This window comes from Rhinopithecus bieti, unplaced genomic scaffold (genome assembly GCF_001698545.2).
Source record: "Rhinopithecus bieti isolate Rb0 unplaced genomic scaffold, ASM169854v2 scaffold_38779, whole genome shotgun sequence".
Classification (NCBI taxonomy): domain Eukaryota; kingdom Metazoa; phylum Chordata; class Mammalia; order Primates; family Cercopithecidae; genus Rhinopithecus; species Rhinopithecus bieti.
The window spans coordinates 114,379-127,305 of NW_016816249.1; the positions used below are offsets into that span (position 1 = coordinate 114,379).

Below are 12,927 nucleotides of genomic sequence, written 5' to 3' on the forward strand. Positions count from 1 at the left end.
GCACTATTCACAATAGCAAAGACTTGGAATCAACCCAAATGTCCATCAGTGACAGACTGGATTAAGAAAATGTGGCACATATACACCATGGAATACTATGCAGCCATAAAAAAGGATGAGTTTGCGTCCTTTGTAGGGACATGGATGCAGCTGGAAACCATCATTCTTAGCAAAGTATTGCAAGATCAGAAAACCAAACACCGCATGTTCTCACTCATAGGTGGGAACTGAGCAATGAGATCACTTGGACTTGGGAAAGGGAACATCACACACCGGGGCCTATCACAGGGTGGGGTGAAGGGGGAGGGAGGGATTGCATTGGGAGTTATACCTGATGTAAATGACGACTTGATGGGTGCTGACGACTTGATGGGTGCTGACGACTTGATGGGTGCTGACGAGTTGATGGGTGCAGCACACTAACATGGCACAAGTATACATATGTAACAAACCTGCACGTTATGCACATGTACCCTAGAACTTAAAGTATAATTAAAAAAAAAACGAATTAGCTAACAAAATTACTCATTGCTTTAAAAAAAAGTGTTACATCTCTTACAGAACAAAGCATTTCCATTAGGCCTGCTGATTCTTCCATTTGCGAAATCCTCAAGGTGATGCACTTAATTCTTGTGGGCAAACAAATTGTCTCACATAATTATCCCTGATTAAGGTGATTTCTGCTATCGCAACTCTCCTCTGGGTCTCTTGGTCACTACCGCCCAGTGACGTCAAATTCCTAATTAGCTTGTAATAATTGTGATGGCTTTTCTTATATCAGTGTCCTTAGTATACTGATACTTGAGTGTAAATGGTGAAGACTGAAGTCTGGAAAAACATGGGTTCTCTATATTTCTCCGTCATCCAATGGCTCCCGGTGAAGTTTGTTTTCCAGGATAGGTGCTGATATTTTAAGGCCAAGGACAGGGATTGAGTCAGAACAGAGAACAGAGACCAGAGACAGTCAATTATCCTCCATAATGTTTTAAATTAATCTTTGAATATTCTGTGCCCATTTTACCTACTGTTGTTCCAACACCTAACTCCGAAGAGTAACTGCTGCATTACTTTACTAAAACCAGGTGTTTTACCCTTTTATTTGGATATATATTAATTTCAATATAATCTTTTGTAATTATTCTTATCTTTGAACTGACTTACTCATTTTGGATCATGTTTTCAAAACTGGAGAATGTGTTTGGGAGAGGGAATTCTACTCTTTTTTGAGGAAACACAGAGCACCTGGGAGGGCATGTAATTTACTTACAATTACAAAGTTATTTAGTGAAAGAATTGGAAAATATATTTTCTATATCCTAGGCTAATATATATATTTAATTTTTTAAAATTAATATATTCTTTTATTTCAATAGCTTTTAGGATACAAATGGTTTTTGGTTACATTGATAAATTGTATAGTAGTGAAGTATAAGACTTTTAGTGCACCTATCACCCACAAACACAAGTAGTGTACATTGTACTCAATATGGCTAACACATTTTTAATAGTCCATAATGTCGTTGGACAGCATCCATTGATTTGAACTTCAGGTTTTTAAAGCTTATCGTTTAGAATGGTCCTTCTTAATCTATGACTAGAAAGTAGTAATATAAACCACTAATGAAATTCCACATTTCTTGCTGGATATATATTCTTTTTGTGAACAAAAGCTATCCCATGTATAATTCCTTAAAATATATTTTAAAATATTACTACTATTATGGCAAATTCATTATATCACTACTGTACAAGATGTTTGATTCAGTTATATAATGATTATATATGTATATATGTTACATCTGTGAGAAGCAAGTAAAAAGTCACCTACACTTTGAATCAAGGGAAAGTCAGATGAAAGGAAGAAAACCCTAAATCTTCCCTGATGAAATTTTTGATAAAATGATGCAATATTCCCTCTACTTCAGAGTCTTTACAGGTCCCAAATCATACAAAAATCACTATTATTGGTGGTACTTCCTAAAACATTCTCCAGTTTTATAGCTCCAGTGAGGCTGAATCCTTTGCAAAACTGTGAAGCAGAAGATTTTGTTTTCAGCATTTCTTTTCAGTCTACTCTTTTTCTCCTTTCAGATTCCCGACTGCTCCAAATGCTCTTCTAGTTGCCTAAGACTTAGATTAAGATACAGCATCCAGACCTGTCTCACCTCTTTGAAGACAACTCAGCTACAGACACCCTGAATCCACTTCTGTCTTATTTAGAAGTAAATTCTTTATGACTTATCTCCTCAGGGATTGCTCTGTTTTCTTTGGAGATGTGGAATAACAATGAAATTCTTCCCAAGCATTAATGACTATAGATTATGGGATAGCTCCACACTTTCCATTTCATCTTAGGTAAGTGAAAGTGTTTTGTCAGCATCCTTCTGAAGACCATGCACCAGTGTTTGTCTCTAATATAGTCTATAACAGAGACTGCTGTTTCTCTGATCTGTATTTGGAGTGGGGGAGTCAGGGGAACAGCAATATTGGGAAGTTTGTGAAAGATACCTCTTTGAACTGGTAGAATTTGGTGACCCCTGCATATGATACCTATTTATTTCACTTCATCTGTCAGTCATAATATCTGAGATAGAAATATTGAGCAAGATTCATTTGACAGAATTTAAAATAGGAGGGAACTGAGGTTTGCCTAGCACAGCCCTTTATACATGCATTAATCCATCTTCAAGTTTTCAAGAACTTCTTTTTAAAAACGGTCTTTACATAAGCACATCTACTTATTGGAAACTCATTCTTGTGTGAGTCAGACCACATAATGTAAAATTATGAGGAAATATTTACTTCTTCTGATCTAAAATAATACATTACTAAGAATGCATACATATACTTAGTCACTACAGTTGGTTAAAGAATTTTCATCTACATAATATTTTAAGAAATATGTTTCGTGTCTTTTTGAGGTTAATAGTCTCAAGATTTAATATTTGATGATAATAGTCTCTGAAAGGTAAAGGAACTGCTCAGCGTCACACAGTTACCCAATGATACAACATAGCACATTTTAAAATAATAGCTTTGTTTTCACTGAAGTACAGTGATTTTATTGGGAAAAAAAGACAGTCAATTTTATCTAATAGGGAATGTACTAGGGGTAAAGGGAAGTGAATTCATCAGCTTGTCTAAATAAACAAAGGGTTATTAATATTAGCAAATAATTTTTAGGGAGGAAAGTTGTAAACCTAACTGCTTTATCACCAGTGCATAGCACAGTGCCTGGGGAAAAGCAGGCATTTAAATTTATATAAAGCAAGTGAACTAAAAAAGAATGGATTTAGGTAAGAAACAAGTTTAGAGTTCATGTGTTCCACCACTTTCATCTTACATACTAAGAAAGTTCTTGATTGAATCAATTTGCCCAATGTTTTCTCCGTGAAAACAGGGTCTTTTCTTTTCTGAGCACCCGAAGAAGCTGATGAAAATGGTACGATAGAGCTCTTCAGAAGAGTCAGAAAAGCTATTGGGAGGATGATTCTTATGACTGTCTTTCACACAGCTGGATTAGGTGTTTTAGCCTAAAGACGCCAGGAAGTTTCTGTGCTCAGAAATGCCTCCTGATGCCCTTATCTGCTGTAGCACCGGAGGGTCTCCCTAGGACACTCATTCCTTGGGCTTATGGCTTTGCTCTTTCTGATGGAGTACCCATGAACTCTTATTCACTGATTTTGTTAGATTTTACTTCTATTCATGCCTTAGGGATTCAATGCAGTATTTATGTCACAGGATTGAAGGGCCAGGGCTTCCGGGAAGTGAGTAGAAAGAGAGATTTGTATATTTTTTTCTGTAGCCTGCTTTACCTTCAAGTTCCACCTGTTAAACTCTTCTAAAAAGCCTAGAGACATAGTTTTGATACAATCTGTGATAATACAAGAGTCCTCCCTATCCATGGTTTTGTTTTCAGCAGTTTCAGTTACCTGAGGTCAACTGTGGTCCAAAAATATTAACCTATTTTGAGAGAGAGAGAGAGAGAAAAAAGAAACACATTCACATAAACATTATTATAGTATATTGTTATAATTTTTTATTTTATTGTTAGTTATTACTGTTCATCTCTCACTGAGCCTAATTTATAAATTAAACTTTATCTTAGGTATGCATGTATAGGAAAAATATAGCTTATATAGGGTTCAGTACTATCAGTGGTTTCAAGCATCCACTAGGGGTCTTGGAACATATCAACTGCAAATAATGGAGAAAATTTGTATTTTGGGGGGGAGAATTGGAGATTTGAATTACAGAGGTGAGTCTAAATTTGGTTTCTGGGAGTTAAAACTATTTATCACATGTTCTGTTCTTATACATAAACCCTCCAGTCTAACCCAAGGAGAGACTAAGCAATTTGCAGTTATGATCTAAGAAGATATTAGTATCAAAAATAGCAAGCGGTTAGAAATGAGTGAAATATAAGAGATCCTCTCCCAAGAGCTGATTAAGATGTAGAGAAAGACTCTTCAAAATCAGATAATATAATGCTCCTTTACAATTCACATTTTATTTTTTTATTTACCATAAACCTTTCTAAGTTCTAAATAGCTTCTACAGATAAAAATAACATAAAAGGAAGAAAGTTCTGATAACATAGAGTAACTGAGTAGAAAAGAAAATCAGATTTTCCTGGTCTGAATTCATAATAATATAACTTATTAGTTATATTAGTATTTATAGTAAGCAATATAACTTATAAATTGTTATGCCACATCACATCAAATCAAATGTCAATCATAGCTCAATAAAATGTCTATGGTTAATAACACCAATGTCTAAGTTTAAAGAAGCTTCATAGCTTCAGGGATTAATTGAAAGGAACCAGTGTGCTAGGTTTCACGATAAAGTAGAACTCTATGAAGAGCTGAATCATAAAAGAGTTCCAATAATATGTGGGGCCTTCAATTTTGCCAGGGTTTTGTACTGTCGTTTATATAATTTTTAACTGTAGAGAAGAAATAAGATATAATCACTGAAGGCAATGATTCCTCCTGTGAGTTCTCTTACACAAATCTAATGCTGTCTCTTTCTCTCTTGTTTTAATTTTCGTAAGTACGCAACTTATGTATACAAAAGTGAAAGCAAAAGTTCCCATTTCAGTAAGTTTTCATAAACACTCCCATGTAACTATCAACCACATCAAGAAAGAATATTACCAACCCTTCAGAAGCCCCTCTCATTTCCGCTTCCTGTCCCTTAAGGATAACTGCTATGTGGTTTTTCTACACCTTAGTTTTGCCATTTTTGAACTTCATTGAAATAGACCAACACAGTGTATACTCTTCTGTGTCTAACTTTTTTAGTCATCATTAAGTTTGTGAAATTATCTTCCTCTGTGGCAGATGTTCAAAAAATTTTTATATCATTTACTTCAGAAAATTGGTTTAGATTTTGTCTCTATAGATTTTAGACTGGATTTCTGTAGTGTCACAAAACTTCAGATGCTCAAATTCATTTTAAATTGTCAATTTGTTTCTTAAATTCATGTATTTAGATATCCCCATTGGTTGAACATCTCCTTGACAATTCTCCCCTTTAACTCAACCTTCCATACTTAGCTGTACTAGCTGTATAATTTGTAATAACTCATGAAAACCCAGATACATAAATAGGAATAGGAATTGCAATTCTGAAAAGTTTAAGTGTAATTGGAACATCAAACCCATGCTCACTTCATTAACTGATCTCTGTTTCTCTCCTATTCAGGTAACTGAAACTAAGTCCCTTCCAAAATCAATGAACGAGACAAATCATTCTCGGGTGACAGAATTTGTATTGCTGGGACTGTCTAGTTCAAGGGAGCTCCAACCTTTCTTGTTTCTTATATTTTCACTATTTTATCTAGCAATTCTGTTGGGCAACTTTCTCATCATCCTCACTGTGACCTCAGATTCCCGCCTTCACATCCCTATGTACTTTCTGCTTGCAAACCTGTCATTTATAGACGTATGTGTTGCCTCTTTTGCTACCCCTAAAATGATTGCAGACTTTCTGGTTGAGCGCAAGACTATTTCTTTTGATGCCTGCCTGGCCCAGATTTTCTTTGTTCATCTCTTCACTGGCAGTGAAATGGTGCTCCTAGTTTCCATGGCCTATGACCGTTGTGTTGCTGTATGCAAACCTCTCCACTACATGATGATCATGAGCTGCCGTGTATGTGTTGTGCTCGTCCTCATTTCCTGGTCTGTGGGCTTCATCCATACTACCAGCCAGTTAGCATTCACTGTTAACCTGCCATTTTGTGGTCCTAATAAGGTAGATAGTTTTTTCTGTGACCTTCCTCTAGTGACCAAGTTAGCCTGCACAGACACTGATGTTGTCAGCCTACTAATAGTTGCAGATAGTGGCTTTCTCTCTCTGAGTTCCTTTCTCCTCTTGGTTGTCTCCTACACTGTAATTACTTGTTACAGTTAGGAATCGCTCCTCTGCGAGCGTGGCGAAGGCCCGCTCCACATTGACTGCTCACATCACTGTGGTCACTTTATTCTTTGGACCGTGCATTTTCATCTACGTGTGGCCCTTCAGTAGTTACTCAGTTGACAAAGTCCTTGCTGTATTCTACACCATCTTCACGCCTATTTTAAACCCTGTAATCTACACACTAAGAAACAAAGAAGTGAAGGCAGCTATGTCAAAATTGAAGAGTCGGTATCTGAAGCCTGGTCAGGTTTCTGTAGTCGTAAGAAATGCTCTTTCCTAGAAACAGAGTAAACTTATGACACTGTTACCACTTTAGCCCTGTCTCTATACACTTACAAGTGGATACACTGGAATCTTAAAGAAAATCAACTTGGCCTATGGGAAAGGTCAGTTGATTGATTTGAAGTAAACTGTAATGATAATAAAAACTCATGAAATAAACTTTAGTGATTTTAAATATTCTTTCTCCATTGTATGTTTTTTTTTAAATTTCCTACTTTGTATTCTTTGTTTTAAAACTTCTTAAGATATAGACTTTTATGATATTGAGAAAGTGCTATTGCCGTATAAGTGGTTAATATAGTGTTATCTCTCCCTCTGAAAACTGTACTGCTCACACCAACATTGGAGTAATGATAGGTGCATATCTCTAAGCCACAGAGATAATAGATCTATTTATATGATACGTGATATACAACATATGATCGAGCTAGATAAGAATGCATTTTATATTGCACTATATATCTGACAGCACATGAAGACACATCTATGAATGGTGTGAAAGATACAGTAAAATGTAAAAGGGCATTACCCAGCAGAAGGCTTTTACGTTCAACACTTTCACAAATCCTTCTTCACAGTGGCTGCTTAATATATGTTCTTCATGAAAAACAACCACCTGAACACATTTATTTACTGGTGTGTTTTGTATTTGCCTATGTTAATTTCTGTTTAATATGATAAAATAATCTGGGGAACCAGAGATGAGTTATAATTCTCTACCACTTATCTTCATTATAGTAGGAGTCTGAATCTTTGTATAAAACATTCTCCCCCTAGATTTTCATGATCTTATCTTATTAGAGTGTTTTTATATTAGTACTTGGTAGATATTATAATTTTGCTATGTGGACTTTTAAATTCAGTTGACATTTCATTTTTAAATTGCCCAATGTAGGCTCTGAAAATGACAGAACCCTATTTCAAGACCTTAGAGTTCATCATAAATTTACCCCTCCTTGATCACTTACAAGGCCAAGATTTTTGGGGATTCACCTCTACAGGCTATTTTAGGCTTTTCCTCTTTTATAGCATTCAAGGCTATTCCTGTATTTTTTTAATGGGTTCTAGTCACAATCTGTTATAATGTTAACTGATTGTTTTCCAGACTTCAGTCTTTAGAGTCTCCTAAAGGGACTCAATAATTCCTATTAGTGAAAGGAAAAAAATGTTTCTGAGCCAAAGCGTTCCGAGTTACTTAAGAAATAACAAAATGAAAATAAAACAACTATGCCTTAACATTTAAGTATAAGAAAAAAATTAAATATAAAAAGTATAAGTACAAAATATAAGTATAAAAAAGTAGTAAAACTTTTTACAATAATACAATGCTTCCAAAATTTTACAATATTTTTGCATATTCTAATTTTATGCATAAAACACATGATATATTGTGGTACTAGTACTAATTACAACTGAGTTAACATTGTACAACAAGAAATGTGGTAATAGTTTTACATGTTTTTAAGCTTTAAAATATCTCTAGGATATATTTATTCCTTTCATTTAACATATGATAAAAATAAGGTAAAGAAGTATTAAGAATATGGTGCAAGATTATAAAGCTAGAAAATAGCAGCATGGATTCCCTATACAAGTTTTGTGGTGTTTTGTTTTTTGGTTTCTTTGACCCAGATGGCACACTTTTTAAATGTATTACTGCTTATAGTAATACATTTACTGTGTATTACAGTGTGCAGTACAGTGTGCCCTGTCCAGAAAACATGATTCTCTGGTTATCCTTTCACATACTTTTTCCTATTCCTAGTATGCAAAAAAGTCTCAGAATATTATGATTTTCACTAAAGAGGGTACCCAAGTTCCTTGCGAAGTTACTCAAATAACAAGAGCTCAGGCTGACTGGGTACAGTTTTTCTGTAAAAACTGGACATTAACCTACACAAGCACAACCGGGTTTGTCTTAAAGCCACTAACCTGTTTCTTTAACAAAAAATTATTATAACAAAGGCTTAAACAAGAGTCTATAAAAATTTTTTACCTTGTCAGACATTAAAATTGGATAAGTATACCTACAAGGTTTTATTAAAATTGAGTTTAACATTAATGGCACACTAATATAAAGGTGAAATTTAGCTTATCTGGTATAAAATCATACAGGAAGTATTGTCAAATATAAAATGGTGTTTGGCTTTCTTTGGTCTAAAAACTAATAAAAATAGGTGCTAAAGAGAATTTAGAAGGAAAATGGACATTGCTAGACCAGAGTGACATGTTATCCAAGCCCCTTATAAGGGAAATCTTGTTCCAGCTGCATCAAGGGACCCATTGTGGGCCCCAAGCCATGTGTGACGCAGTCCTCAGAGTTTATGGGTGCATAGGAATTTATACCCTGGCCAAATGGGTTACAGACAGTTGCTTAGTAAAAGATTACATCTTGGGGGAAGGAGTCCAGGCTTAAGGCCATTCCAAACTATCCAGATTGATTACACAGAGATGCCTCCAAGTGGTCGTCTAAAGTATTTATTATTAGTAGTAGATCACCTTACTCATTGGGTAGAAGCTAGTACCTTTTCAAGTACAACTGTTAATAATGTAGCCAAGGCATTAGTTGAAAATATTATACCCAGGTTTAGATTAATAGAAAACATTAATTCAGATAATAGGACTCATTTCACTGCACATGTCATTAAGAAATTATCCCAGGTACTGGATGTAATGTGGGAATATCATACGCCCTGGCACCCATCTTCATTAGGGAAAGTAGAAAGGCCTATCACCATGTTAAGAGTCTGAACTGCTCCTCGAAAAGACATAGGCCTAGCCCCTTAAGAGATGTTTTATGGATCACCTTATCTACATTCTACTACTGATCTTCCTACACTGGAAACAAAATATCAATTTCTCAGAAATTACATACTTGGTTTATCTTCCATTTTATCTTCCCTCAGAACTAAAGGTCTTTTAGCACAGGTGCCACCTCTAGAGTTTCCAGTACACCAACATCAGCCTGGGGATCAAAAGTTGGAGAGAAGGAAAAACTGGAACCGGCCTGGGAAGGACCTTACCTAATGCTTCTAACTACTGAAACCACAGTCCGAATAGCAGAAAATGGATGGACCCATTACACCTGAGTCAAGAAAGCACCACCCCCTCCAGAGTCATGGGCCATAGTCCCAGGGGAAAACCCTACCAAACTAAAGGTAATAAAAATTTAGCTTTCTTTCATCCATTCTATTACTTCTTCTCTCCTCGCTCTATTGCTGACCACGTAGTTATTAATGTAACCAAGTCAATTTCACCTCAAACTATTACATTTGATGCTTGCTGTGTTACATCCTGTGGAGACATTTTAAGTCAAAGACAGCTCTCCACTTCAGAAAAGTAACTCTGTCCTTCCTGGCTCTCCTCAGATTGGACATTAGTGAATTGGGATCATTTAGTCTGGGAAGATTTCAATGAGGACCCCAGTGTCAACTGCGAGTCTTGCCCCTCATAGACAGACCTTTTATGCTGCAGTTGGTCCAACATTCTGTGGACCACTAAAGAGCAAGGATGGGCTGCCTCAACCAGTAGTTGCAATTTCCTAAAGCCATACATTCATTTTACTAAAGGAACAGCTTCACCTAGCTGTCAGCTAAACCAGTGCAATCCAATACAGGTTATTATCCCAAACCCTCAAAGCTTTTCCCCTTCTCTAAGCTGGTTCCCTTCTTTAAGCCGGCTTTATGGTATAGGTTTCAGGAACAGACTCTATCAGATCCTTTGAAATATGTTTCATTGATTCCCCCACTGCCTACACTTTCCCCTAAGCCTTCTTCCAAAACCTCTCACAATGAAACGGTTGTTCCTCCTCCATCTAATGGTAGGACCAAAGTAGACATTGTAGAAGTAAATGATTTAAAACAAATTTTAGCAATAGAGACAGAATATCAAAATGCAAATGCCTGGTTGGAATAGATCAAATATTCCATCCACACATTAAATAAAAGCAATTGTTATGCTTGAGCGGATGGCAGACCAGAGGCCCAGATTGACCCCTTTCCACTAGGGTGGTCCTCCAGTCAACCAGGCATGGGCTGCATGGTAGCTCTTTTCCAGGATTACACAGCCTGGGGTAACAAGTCATGCCAAGCTCTCTCTCTGCTATATCCTGAAGTTCAACACTCTGCAGGTCAGCCCCCGAAGGCCTTCCAACTTCCATCTCGCAACACTTAAGTTCACTTCTTGTCTCTCATGACAGAGAGGAAACTTAGTGTTTCTTGGAGACCTGAAAGGATGCAGTGAGCTTAAGACTTTCCAAGACCTTACCAATGAGTCAGCCCTTGTTCATCCCTGAGCAGATGTATGGTGGTATTGTGGTGGACCTTTACTGGATTCTCTGCCAAGTAACTGGAGCAGCACTTGTGCTCTAGTTTAACTGGCTATCCCTTTCACCCTGGCATTTCATCAACCAGAGAGAGGAAAAATACAACATCATAAAACAAGGGAAACCCTTTATGGGTCTTGTGACTCTCACATTTATTTAGATATAATTGGAGTCCCATGAGGAGTACCAGATAAATTTAAAGCCAGAGATCAAATAGCTGCAGGATTTGAGTCAATATTTTGGTGGGTGACAATGAATAAAAACATAGATTGGATAAATTACATTTATTACAACCAACAGCGGTTTATTAACTACACTAGAGATGCTGTTAAAGGAATAGCTGAGCAATTAGGACCTACTAGCCAGATGGCTTGGGAAAATAGAATAGCCTTAGACATAATATTAGCAGAAAGAGGAGGAGTTTGCGTCATGATTAAAACTCAATGTTGTACCTTCATCCCAAACAATACCGCCCCTGAAGAAGTATAACAAAGGCATTGCAAAGTCTAACTGCCCTGTCCAATGAGTTAGCCAAAAACTCAGGAGTAAATGAACCCCTCACAGGGTGGCTAGAAAAATGGTTCAATAAATGGAAAGGAATCATAGCCTCAATTCTTACTTCCCTTGCAGCTGTAGTAGGTGTACTCATTCTTGTTGGGTGTTGCATCATACAATGCATCCGTGGGCTAGTGCAAAGACTTATAGAAGCAGGATTTACTAAAACCTCCGTTAGCTCTCCTTCACCCTATTCAGATGAGCTTTTACTTTTAGAGGATTAAGTCGAGCAGCAAAGACAAGATATGTTAAAAAAGTTTGAAGAGGAAGTACTATGAAAATTGAAAGGGGGAATATTGTAGGATATCATAAATTCCTCCCCAAAGGTTTTAGCCTGTAAGTTGTTAAGCACAATTTCTGAGATCCTCTCCAAAGAACCAATGTATCAGTATGTTCAGCTCCTCATTCTTTGTTCTGCATTTTAAAGTTGAATTTCCTTGTTCTTTATGTCTCCTTGCCCCTAGTTTCAGTGAATAACCTCCTCCTACCCTCTATCACCTGCTCTGACCTTAGTCACCCTTGTTCACCTGCTCTGACCTTAGTCATCCTTGGTCACCTGGTCTGTTCTTAGTCATTCTGAGTCACCTGTTCTGTAACCATCCTTCCCACCAAACTACTCATCCTGCCACTCTGGCTCGTACCTCTGTTCTCTTTAAAATAGCCAATCCGAATTAGCTTAGATGTGCAGTCCAACCCTAGCCAATAGGGGAATGACACAGCAGTAGGGGCTACCTGTGTCAGGGATAAGAACCCCTTCCCCTCCCTTGTTCAGGTATGCTGTCATCATTGCTCCATCCATGAGACGCACTCTTCTATAGAAGTAAAATTGCCTTGCTGAGAAAATTCATGTTCAAGTGCTATTTCTTTTGTGGCACCAAAAATTTCCAACACTCTCTTCTAGCTATTTTGTAATACACAGGCTGAATAGAATAGAAGATATTGATCATATAGAGATTGGCAAATTTCTTCTGTAACAGGCCAGATATTAAATATTTAGACTTTATGAGGTGCATATAGTCTCTGTTGCATATTGTTCCTTACTGTTGCACTTTTTTCTTTTTTACATCCCTTTAAAAATATAAAAACTCTTCTTATCTTGTGCGCCATACATAAGCAGACTATAAGTGAGACTTGGCCCATGGGGCCATAATTTGCCAACTCTTGCTATAGATAATCAATTCTAGTAGGGGACACAGAAAGCAAGTAAACAAGCAAACAAACAATAAGTAAGTGTTAAACTAATAAGAAAACATCACTACTTATAATATATAAATCACTCCCAAGGGATCCCTTGTAATACTATGGTGATCCTGTCTACTCTCCTACCTCTGTAGGGTTCTCTA

The 12,927-nt window shown here is 36.8% G+C and overlaps 1 protein-coding gene across 1 annotated transcript; it reads left to right on the forward strand.

Moving 5' to 3' along the window:
• Positions 1-5,667: 5,667 nt before the first annotated feature.
• On the forward strand, positions 5,668-6,703 carry LOC108516925 (olfactory receptor 4K15-like). The gene is given in 2 exon segments (XM_017854679.1): positions 5,668-6,402; positions 6,404-6,703. Coding segments are annotated over 2 exon segments (1,035 nt in total).
• Positions 6,704-12,927: the final 6,224 nt, after the last annotated feature.